General features: G+C 37.3%; 1 protein-coding gene across 1 annotated transcript in view; it reads left to right on the top strand.

Moving 5' to 3' along the window:
- The window catches only part of SEC22A (SEC22 homolog A, vesicle trafficking protein), an 85,068-nt gene that overhangs the window by 24,506 nt on the left and 48,240 nt on the right, over window positions 1-12,322 (top strand). Inside the window, exons 3-4 of the mRNA XM_004465793.5 lie at window positions 5,008-5,171; window positions 6,303-6,497. Coding sequence (XP_004465850.1) covers window positions 5,008-5,171; window positions 6,303-6,497 — 359 coding nt within the window. The remainder of the gene's footprint in view (window positions 1-5,007; window positions 5,172-6,302; window positions 6,498-12,322) is intronic.

The following is a 12,322-nucleotide window of genomic DNA, read 5'->3' as shown; positions in this document are numbered from 1 at the left end:
TACAATTGATGAACACAGTATTGAAGCATTGCTTAACCATGGTCTGTAGTTTACATTAAGTTTTACACTTTGCACTGCACAGTTTTATAGGTTTTAACAAAATGCTTGTTGACTGGTATCCGTTATTATAATATAATGCAGAATGATTCCAATGTCTCAAAAATGCCCCGTGTTATACCTATTGTTCCCTCTCCTTCCCCTCAGAACCTCTGGTGACCACTGTCTTTATATCAATATTGCAGGTTTTTCCATTACTAGAATAATAATAAGTATACTTTAATCAATAGTTGCACCCCCATCTTATGCAAGTCTTTTAATAACAAAGGTAAATTGACTGAGCTGTATGCACATTGGGAAAAATGGCTTTGCATTTTAAAGACATACAATATGAAAAGGCTAGATACACTTCATAAAAAGTCATAGTATGTAGAACACTGTAGCTTTTTCACAGGTTGTCATGGAATTCTAGTAAAATACAGACTTTGGGTAAATTCCCTGAAAATTCTAACATGACCTTAAAAACATAGGGTTTGCTTTACTTCACATACAGTTCTCTAGTTCAATTTAGTGCAAGCAAGATAAACCATTTCGGATAAACTGTCATGTAGGTGTCTGTGGTTCACGCTATTATTAATGTGAAAATATAGTCAAACCCTACCGTAATACAAAAAAATGTGGTCCAAAAACTTCATTTGGAGGATAATGATATGACTCCTAGCCAGTCAGGATTTTCAAGGGTATGAGAACCAATCACCAGATTGTGGGGGTATATTTGAATGCTGGTGACATGTCCAAGAATTTTGGTATTGACAGTGATGATTTTTTTGGAAAGAGAATATTACTTGGGAAAAACATACTTTGGCCTTTGATTTAGTTATTTTGCAGAAAATGCATTATATATATATATGAAACTTTTTGACTGACTCATAATGAGATATGTTTCACTTTGTGAACAGATATATATATATACATATAGGAAACTAAAACAAAAGTTTTATGAAACAATATATACCTCCAACATTTTCTGTTATATTCTATTTCAGTTTTTTAGAAAATGTTGTAAACCACTAAACTAATTTTATGACCTACTAATAGGTCATGACTTGCAGTTCGAAAAACATTGGGCCACATGACTGTGTATTAGTGGAACCTTGGAAAGGAATTTCAGGTTACTCCAGAAGTATAGGATCAGCACAATTTCACTAGTAGCATATCCCACACCATTAATAATAGATGATGAATAGGTGCCAGCCCCAAATTATTTGACTGCCTGTGATGATCTCTTAAAAAGGATTTACATATACATATATATTTGCATATGCATAGACTCTGGAAGAATTCATAAGAAATAAATAACAGGGTTTGTTTGATGGAAGGAGAATTGGATATATGTGGGCAAGGTAGGGATAAGACACTATATTATACCCTTTCATTCTTTTGAATTTGAATTATGTGAATATATTATTCTAAAAATTTAAAATAATTAGTTCTACTTCTTCATTATTAGAAGGAAAAAAAAGACTCTAAAATGGGGCAGTTTGTGGCAGGAAATATTGTTACTGATAGATTAGCAGTGCCTGGCACAGGAGTAAGTATACAGCCTCTTTTTTTAAAAAAATATTTATTTTCTTTCTCTCCCCTTCTCCCCCGTTGTCTGCTCTCTGTGTCCGTTCACTGTGTATTCTGTGTCTGCTTGCATTCTTGTCATGTGGCACCAAGAAACTGTGTCACTTTTTTGTTATGTCATCTTGCTGCATCAGCTCTGCATGTGTGTGGTGCCACTCCTGGATGGGCTGTGCTTTTTTCGTGTGGGGCAGCTCTCCTTGTGGGGCCCACTCCTTGCATGTGGTGCACCCTACGCAGGGGACACCCCTGTGTTGCACAGTACTCCTTGCATGCAGCAGCACTGTGTGTGGGCCAGCTCAGTACATGGATCAGGAGGCCCTTGGTTCGAACCCCGGACCCTCCATTTGATAAATGGACTCTCTCAGTTGAGCCACAACTGCCTCACAGTATACAGCCTTTATGCTCTATGTTTGCCACCCCTGATCCAGACCAGCTATTTGACAGTACTGTAAAAGGATGTTTAAGTGATTCATTAAAAAGGATTCATTTGTGTTCCTTGCTCTGCTTATTATAGGGGAGTAGAGACAATATTCTAGGAAGTTTTAAAAGTTTATTAGAAAATGGTTAATTTAAAGATTTTACTAAAATCCAGAAGCCTTAAAGTAGTACTTTTTTTTTTTTTTTAAAGATTTATTTATTTATTTAATTCCGCCCCCCTCCCCTGGTTGTTCGTTCTCTGTGTCTATTTGCTGGGTCTTGTTTCTTCTGTCCGCTTCTGTTGTCATCAGCACCACGGGAAGTGTGGGCGGCGCCATTCCTGGGCAGGCTGCACTTTATTTGACGCTGGGCAGCTCTCCTTACGGGGCGCACTCCTTGCACGTGGGGCTCCCCTACGCAGGGGACACCCTTGCGAGGCACAGCACTCCTTGCGCGCATCAGCACTGCACATGGGCCAGCTCCACACGGGTCAAGGAGGCCCGGGGTTTGAACCGCAGACCTCCCATGTGGTAGACGGACACCCTAACCACTGGGCCATGTCCATTTCCCGTAAATTTGTTTTTAAGTTTTTACTTGTTATTTAGAAATAATTTCAAACTTGCAGAAAAGCTGCACGAATAAGAGAAGAAACAACAATTCCTGTTCCCAGATTCACTTTTGGTTGGCATTTTACCCCATTTGCTTTATCATTTTATCTTTTTTTTTCTTGAACTATTTAAGGGTAACTTAAAAATATCCTGCCCCTTTGTTCCTATTTCCAGGTATGTTTCTAAGATTAGGACTGTTCTTTTATTTAACTACAATATAGTTATCAGCATTAGTAAATTTTTGTTATTAATACCATACTTTCATCTAATTTACCATCTGTTTTCCATTTTTGCCAGTTGTTCTAGAAATGTCCTCTGTAGCATTTATTTTCCCTCCCTGGTATAGAATCCAGTCTAGGATCAGGTATTGCATTTACTTGTCATGTCTCATTAGCTTCCTTTGATCTGAAACTTTTCTAGTCTTTCTCTTTTTAACATTAAGATTTTAAAATAATATAGCTACCCACCCTTTCTTTAAAAAAAAATAGAATGTTCCTCATTCTGATGTTTCTTCATGTTTAGATTCAGGTTATGCATTCTTGACTGGAATACTACATAGGTGATATGTCTTTCTCAGGATAAAATGTCTGGAGGCAAACTGTCCCTCTTTAGTGATGTTGGAGGACCTAATCAAGTTGTTGTCTAGTTTCTGCTGTATAATTAATATTTTTTCCTCACAATTTATAAGCAGTCTGTAGGAAGGCATTTTAAAACCATGCAAATATCCTGCTTCTTTTAAAAAATTTCCCCCAGATTTAGCATCCATTGCTTGTCCTTGTCTCATTCAGCCTTTAGTATGATAGTTACAAACTGCTGATTTTTCCAATTCTTGCACTACCTCCACATTTACCATTTGGCCGTCAGCAATTGGCTGTAAGCAAGAATCCTTCCTCTCCCCCTTTTATTTCATATTATTTTATTTGTTATTTCTACCAAATTCCTTTATTTCAGTAGGTTGTCATTATTACGTGAGCTGGAGGATTTAACGTTGGGGTCAGTGGATGTAGCAGTTTGATATGGTTATGAATTCCAAAAATAGATATTGGATTATGCTTATAATCTGATCTGTACCTGGGGTGATTGAGTTATGATTAGGGTGTTGAGTCCCCACCCACCAAGGGGCATGGCAAAGAACAGAGTTGAGGGTTTCCTGATGTTGGAGTTTGATGCTGAAGACTTAAACTAGAGCCCTGGGAGGTAAGCACGCAGAAGAAAGATAAGCCAGCCCCAGGAAGAAAGGAACCTTGAACCCAGAGAAAAGCAAGCCCCAGGAATGTAGGAACCCAGGAAGCTTGAAGTCTCGCAGACATGGGCAGCTATCTTCCTCCAAATAGTCGTTGGTGAGAGAAGTAATTCATGCTTTATGGCCTGGTATCTGTAAGCTCCTACCCCAAATAAATACCCTTATAAAAACCAACCGTGAAGCAGATTTGGCTCACCTGATAGGATGTCCGCCTACCACATGGGAGGTCCGGGGTTCAAACCCAGGGCCTCCTGACCCATGTGGAGCTGGCCCATGTGCAGTGCTGATGCACGCAAGGAGTGCTGTGCCACGCAGGGGTGTCCCCCGCGTAGGGGAGCCCCACGTGTAAGGAGTGCGCCCTATAAGGAGAGCTGCCCAGCGCGAAAAAAGTGCAGCCTGCCCAGGAGTGGCACTGCACACATGGAGAGCTGATGCAGTAAGAGGATGCAACAAAAAGAGGCAAAGATTCTTGGTGCCGCTGACAAGAATACAAGCAGACACAGAAGAACACACAGCAAAATGAACAGAGAGCAGACAACTGAGGGGGTGGGCAGGGAAGGGGAGAGATAAAAAACAAAAACAACCAACCAATTTCTGGTATTTTGCATCAGCACCCCTTTGTCTGACTAATATAGTGGATGACTTAAAGAGGTCAATAACCATCCTGAAATTATGTACAGTTTTGTGTTGTATGGACATCTTTCTGGGGAGAGTTTCCATAATTTTCATCAGGCTTTCCAAAAGGTTCATGACTCAAACAGGATTAAGTTCTGCTGGGTTAAAGGATTAAACTTTAATCTATCTGTAACCCTTACATATTTGTATATTCTTTTTCCCGCTCTCTATACTAAGTAATAAATAACCCAAGTGTTAGAACCGTAATGTGTTTCCTTTTGTAAGTACATTCAATTTTTTTCTACTTTTTTTTCAACCATAACTTAAAATATATATAACTTAGTGTTACATCTTGGTTACTTTAAAATTTTAGCTAGCATATATATTAATATTTTCATTACCACTGTAGAGACAATTTATGGTGTATAGTATCTTGTGAACCAATGAATTACCTTAATTTCATTTGAAATTTTAAAACGAATGTTTTTTATGCTGTAGTTTTATTAGCTCTCTTGGAGTGAGCTACATGATGTTATGCACTGAAAATTACCCCAATGTTCTGGCCTTCTCTTTCCTGGATGAGCTTCAGAAGGAGTTCATTACTACTTACAATATGATGAAGACAAATACTGCTGTCAGACCATACTGTTTCATTGAATTTGGTAAGGACTTGATTTTTTTCCTTTTCATTATCTTGTCTCCATTCAGTCATAAGCAGCTTTTCATTAAATATTTGGGAGGGAGGGTGGATAAGGGTGAGGGGCAGGGAAAAACTCAGAAAAATTCTCCTACTGCCTTGCTTTTGATAAATTAATTTGGTAAACGATCTATAAATTATGTCAACTTCTTACCTAATTAAGATGCTTATTTTAAAAAAACGTGTTTGAGTCATGAAGGGGGTTGTGGTTATTGGCCTAAAGAATGAATCCTGGAAGGCAGTTTTATAATTTGTAAGTCAGACATTCAGAGTTTTGTGTTTATGTAATCTTATATAGTCAGCTTAATGTAGAACAGGTTGGCAAACATTTTCTGTAAAGGACCAGACAGTATATATTTTAAGTTTTAAGGGCCATATGGTCTCTGTTGCAACTACTCAGTCCTGCTGTAGTAGCTTAAAGGCAGCCAAAGGCAATACATAAATAAATGAGCATGGTTATGTTCCAATAAAACTTTATTTACAAAAACAAGCAGCAGGCTGAAGTTTGCCTGTTGGCAGTAGTTTGCTCAACTCCCTGTGTAGAAGGGAAAAAAAAAAAAGGAAACCATGTGGCAAATAGTAAAAATAGCATGGTAAAAATAAAAGATATTTAGAACTATATTTTATTGATTTCATTATTTCTTTAAAACCTGTGTTCTATTGGTATAAGCAATAAAAAAGAAAACATTTATAAAAACATGCAACTCACCGTGTACTTAAGTTATTACAACTGAGAACTACTGGCCTAATATTTCATGAGAAAGGGATCTCTATAAAAAAAATACTGACTTAAAGTTAAAGAAAGCCATTGTTTGTTTCTGTAGTTCTTTGAAGTGGATAAAATAGAAGACATATACTCTTGTAGTGGTAAACTCTTAGTTTATTTACAATTATTTCTAGAGTATAAAACTGATAACTCTATGATATATTAGCTATTAAACTCAAATATTGTTAGAATATTCCATGACAAATTGAATAGTTTTGAATATCAAATTAAACTGTTTACTTGTAAAATTTACTGTTGCATAAGCATCACACTCTCAAATGACTTAATTAACAAATGACTGCAAGAACATTTTTATTTTATTTTATAAAGATAACTTCATTCAGAGGACCAAGCAGCGATATAATAATCCCAGGTCTCTTTCAACAAAGATAAATCTGTCTGACATGCAAATGGAAATTAAGCTGAGACCCCCTTATCAAATTTCCATGTGTGAACTGGGGTTGGCCAATGGAGTCACATCTGCATTTTCTGTTGACTATAAAGGTGCTGGTAAGATTTCTTCTGGTGAGTTCTGGATCTCAATTTATTTTTATTTATTTTTTTAAGTTTATTTTTTTTATCCCCTCCTTGTGGCTTGCTTGCTGTCTGGTCTCTGTATCTGTGTCCATTCGCTGTGCATTCTTCTGTGTCTGTATATATTTCTATTTATCCCCCCGGCCCCCTCCCCCTTGCCCCCACAGCTGGCTTGTCTGCTCTCTGTGTCCATTCGTTGTGTACTTCTCTTGTGTTTTCACTTGTCTCCCTTTTTGTTGCATCACCTCGCTGAGTTGGTTCTCCGTGGAGCTTGTGGGCCGGTGGCACTCCATGGCGCCTGGGCTGGCGGCTCTCCACAATATATGGGCGAGCCTGCCTTCACAAGGAGGCCCCAGGATGTGAACCCAGGGCCTCCCATATGGTAGATGGGAGCCCAACTGTTTGAACCACAGCCACTTCCCTATTTTATTTTTTAAATCATTATTTTGTAAGAATTGAAGAACTCTTGAAAATGACTTACTTTATTCTAATATTTTAAAGCAAGTACATGAGAGAATATAAAAGTTCAAAGTAGTCTGTCTCCCCATGGTTTAGAAAGTAAGCTACCAGATATGTTACTAATCAGGAAGATACTTTCAAATACAAATCTCAGAAGATCCCTTTACTGGGAAAATATTTAAGAAGATTTCTTTGTAAAAAATGTTCTAGAAATGAGTAATTGTTTCTTTGTAATGTATGTTTACAGGCGTGTAAAATACTTTCCATTATGTCAAAATGACTATATTCAAGGTCAGGGTTCTTGACTGTCACAGAAAATATTCATGTTCATCTACTCAAACCTCCCTTCTCAAATGCCATCCTCTATAGTTGTGATAGTTTGAAAACTTCTGCTTAAAAACAGAAACCTCATTATTTTAAAAGGTAGTATATGTCATTGTTGGATATGTTTGTTTAAAAATTCTTCTTTATATATTGAGCTTAAAAAGTTTTCTTCCCTAAATGCCCACCTATTTGAGTGCCCACCTATGTGACCTCTCCCTCCCTCCCTAATAGCACTTGAGAATTTTGAAGTCAGCAACAGTGTCCTTTCCATCTCTTTTAATCTGATTTACTTCATATAAAATACTTATTTCCCTAAGCTTTTTTTCCTATGGCATTTTTTTAAAGATTTTTTTAAAAATTTCTCTCCCTTCCCCCCTCCCAGTTGTCTGCTCTGTGCTCTTCTGTGACCGCTTCTATCTTTATCAGCAGCACTAGGAATCTGTGTTTCTTTTTGTTGCGTCATCTTGTTGTGTCAGGTCTCCTTGTGTGTGGTGCCATTCTTGGGCAGGCTGCACTTTCTTTCACACTGGGCAGCTCTCCTTACGGGGCTCACTCCTTGCGCGTGGGGCTCCCCTACACGGGGGACACCCCTGGGTGGCACGGCACTCCTTGCACGCATCAGCACTGCACATGGGCCAGCTCCACATGGGTTAAGGAGGCCCGGGGTTTCAACTGGGGACCTCCCATGTAGTAGGCAGATGCCCTATCCATTGGGCCAAGTCTGCTTCCCTCTGTGGCATTTTGAAGCCCTCACTATCCTAGAAGCTTCTTCTGGAAATGCTCTAGTCTGTTACTGTTCTTCAAATGTGATACTGAGAATTGAACACAGTACTTCATATTTGGATTGATTAATATAAAATAGAGTAATCTCAAGGCAGAGCTTCTACTTACATTTAGGTTCATCTGTTTGAACCTAAGTGTAGAACTTAATCTCTGTCTGTTAAAGTTCCTCTTGTTCATTTTGGCTTCTCTTTCAGCCTGTTAAAGTAATTTTTAATTTTCAGGTTGTCCTTGTTTATATTAGCTTGTTCTCTCAACTTTGGGCCTTCTACAAATTTGATAAGCATGGTTTTTTGTTTTTTTTCTTTTTTCTTTCTTTAGGCACTTATTAAAACACTAACGAGAACTAGATTAAAGGAAGACTCATAAAGCATCCAACTACAGAAATTCTTCCAGTTTGACACTTCCATTCAACAAATTATTTTTCTGTACCTATCACCTGACAAGTCCCATTCACTAGCTAGAGATTTTTTTAAAATGCACATAACTCTCCTGAGTATGCTTATTAAGCTAGCTATGAATCCTAAGTTTATTATTATGTCTACATTTTAAAAATCATATTGCCAAAAATATTGTGCAAAACTTTTGAAGCATTACCAAATTGTCTCAGTCTTCACAAGGTAAATGATACCAGAGTGTTTTGAAGGGAAAGATTAAAATTAGTACAATGGTATTAAGCTACCTTTCTGATTACAAGTATATGTGCATGCCCAGAATTGCTCCCAACTAACTTTTCTTGTAGCTGACTTAGGCTCTTGGTAGTCCCATTTTAATATTACCAAAAAATGCCCATATTCTAGGAAATACAATTGCCAGACAGTTTCTTAAATATTGCTAACATTTCATTTGCCAGATCCACTCTATCTCAGGGTACTACATTCTTGACCTTTGAAGGACAAGTCTTTTTGTTCCTGGCCTATCCCAAAAGTCCCTGTGGGTAAAAGATAATTTGATATAAAACATTTAAGCAAAGGATACAAGATATCAACCTAATAGTCTGACATTTTGGAAAATTACTGAATTAATCCACAATGCTTAAAATCTATTCATAAAATCCTAAAAATTATGTGAAATATTTTGCTGAAACTAAACTGTAGTATGTTTATGGACACTTCTTTAGTCCTGTTAAAATAGAGAAGAGCCTAGTTTACCATGACCTAACTCTTGTAAATTTCAGCGAAACTGCTAGTGACTCTTCTGTTGTAGGTGCTTACAAGCTAAGATATCTACGGTATAATTTTTATTTAGGCTATTACTGTAGATTGTTATCAAATTTACCAGTCAGTAGTGTCCACAATTCTGTCTTCCCATCTCCATACTTGTTATTTTTTCCCTTCTGGTACAGGCTTCTAGTACTTCAGTTCTACAGAATTTTTCCAAAGTATGCTACTGGTGGTACTGCAGCTATATTTGCATGTTTTTGTGGGTTTTTTAAAATAATTTTTTTAGAGGTACCAGGGATTGAACCTGGGACCTCATACATGGGAAGCAGGCACTCACCACTGAGCTGCACCTACTTCCCTTTTTGCAAGCTTTTTTTTTTTTAAAGATTTATTTTTTATTTATTTCTCTCTGTCCCCTCCCCCCCAGTTGTCTGCTCTCTGTCCATTCGCTGTGTGTTCTTCTGTGACTGCTTCTGTCCTTATCAATGGCACCGGGAATCTGTGTTTCTTTTTGTTGAGTCATCTTGTTGTGTCAGCTCTCTGTGTGTGCGGCGCCATTCTTGGGCAGGCTGCACTTTCTTTCGCGCTGGGCAGCTCTCCTTACGGGGCGCACTCCTTGCGTGTGGGGCTCCTCTATGCGGGGGACACCCCTGTATGGCAGAGCACTCCTTGAGCGCATCAGCACTGCACATGGGCCAGCTCCACACGGGTCATTGAGGCCCAGGGTTTGAACTGCGGCCCTCCCATGTGGTAGGCGAATGCCCTATCCATTGGGCCAAGTCCACTTCCCTATTTGCAAGCTTTTTACAGCACTTTGGGATGTGATTGGGGGAAATTTTAAGTAAAATATTAATTTGCTTAAAATAACTCCTTACCATTGTTATACTTATGCTGTATGTACTTCATGTTTTATGATATTCTTACCATCATATTTTGAGAATTCTTTCCTTACTGAATAAGGTGAAAAAATAAAAGTTAAGGCAGTTGAGAATTTTGTCTATTTTTTGGTCATCTATTGATACATCATCTTCCCTAAGCAATCAGTCAAACTTTTTTTTTTTTAATAATTCTTTTGCTTAGAATATGGCAGTGACATTCACTTCAACTATTATTAGCAAATAGCCCAAGATTTGGTTTATGCTGAATTTTAGCTAGTCTTTGAGTAAGTTGATTCCTCAGCCTTTTAAAAAATTTTATTGTGGTAGCACACATATATTAAAAACATAAAATTTGTTATTTTAACCATTTTTAAGTGTACAATGCCATGGCATTAATGACATTCATAATGATGTGCTACTATCACCACCATCCATTACCAAAACTTTTTCATCAGGCCAAACAGAAACTATGCCCATTCAAAAATAACTCACCATTCTTCTTCCCCTAACCCCTAGTAACCTGTAATCAACTTTTTTTCTTTATTAGAGAAGTCGTGGGTTTATAGAACAATCGTTCATAAAATGCAGGATTCTCATGGTCCACCCTATTAGTAATAACTTGCATTTGTGTGGAATTTTGATTGAGATCACATTGAGTCTGTAAATCACTGTGGATAGGATTGACATCTTAAAAATATTTAGTCTTCCAGTCCATGAACACGGAATGTCCTTCCATTTATTTAGGTCTTCTTTGATATCTTTTAGGTTTGTAGGGTTCTGTATACAAGTCCTTCATACCCTTGATTAGACTTACTCCTAGATATCTGATCTAGTGCTATCTTTATCTGGCTTTAGTATGAGGGTGATGACGGCCTCGTGGAATGAATAGGGAGTTGTCTGTTCTCTTCAGTTTGTGAATAAGAGCAGAATTGGAGTTGTCTTCTTGGAATGTTTGATAAAATTCCCCTGTGAAGCAGTCTAGTCCTGGACTTTTCTTTGTTGGGAGGTCTTTGATTACTGATTCAATCTCTTTACTAGTGATTGGTTTGTTGAGATATTCTATTTCTTTGTGAGTCGGTATAGGTAGTTTTGTGTTTTTAAGAATATGCCCATTCATCTAGGTTATTTAATTTATTGGCATACAGTTGTTCATAGTATCCTCTTACATCCTTTTTATTTTCAGCAGGGTCAGTAATGATGACCCTGTTTTGTTTTGTTTTTCTCATTTTTTTTTCATTTATTGAAATATATCACTGATACATAAACATACATAAACAGTAAGTGTATAATAGTTGTGAACTTAACAAAACAAATATATGTATCATCAAACAAACATTTATAATAGCTCACCCTACCACCAGTAACTTGCATTGTTTTTAATCCTTTTTAACTAATAATTATAGCATTGTTAAATTATTACTGCTAAACAAAGTATTTTTCCCCTAACCAATCCTATTATTATCTTTATATCATTTATATATGAACATACATAAATAATTAAGTGTATAGTAAAAGTTGTGAACTTACAAAGCAAACATGCATAATATCATACAGGGGTCCCATACATCAGCCATCCACCAACACCTTGCATTATCATGAGACATTCATAATCATACAAATTATGAAAGAATATTGTCAAAATCTTACTACTAATAGTCCTTACTTTACATTTGGTGTGTTTTCCCCAACCCACCCTATTATATATTTTTTAAATATCTTTTTTTATGACAGAAGTTGTGAACTTATAAAACAATCATGCACATGTGCAGAATTCCCAAACAACACCCCTCCATCAACACACCACAATGTGGTGTGTCATTTGCTACAGATAAAATAATATCATCTGATTGTTACCACGTCCATAGTGTACATTTGGCTCACATTTTCCATACTGCCTCAGTACCAACACAGTACATCTTTCACATAGATGCAAGAATATTATGTTATTACTATTAACCACAGTCCATAGGTCACTCCAGCTCTATTTTTCCCATGCTTCTCCACATTCCCAACACCCTGCAATAGTGATACATATTTGTTCTAGCTAACAAAGGACACACTTGCATCTGTACCATCAACCACAGTTCTCATCCACCTCTTGGTTTACTGTGCTATCCAGTTCCTACATTATTCTCTATCATTCTGTCAATTGGCATTTACGTAACTGGACTACCATTTTCAGTCATATCCCCATTTATAAACTAGCTGTTAC

This window comes from Dasypus novemcinctus, chromosome 4, assembly GCF_030445035.2.
Source record: "Dasypus novemcinctus isolate mDasNov1 chromosome 4, mDasNov1.1.hap2, whole genome shotgun sequence".
Lineage (NCBI taxonomy): Eukaryota > Metazoa > Chordata > Mammalia > Cingulata > Dasypodidae > Dasypus > Dasypus novemcinctus.
The sequence above is the reverse complement of the archived record's forward strand: the minus strand, read 5'-3'. Positions and strand labels throughout refer to the sequence as shown.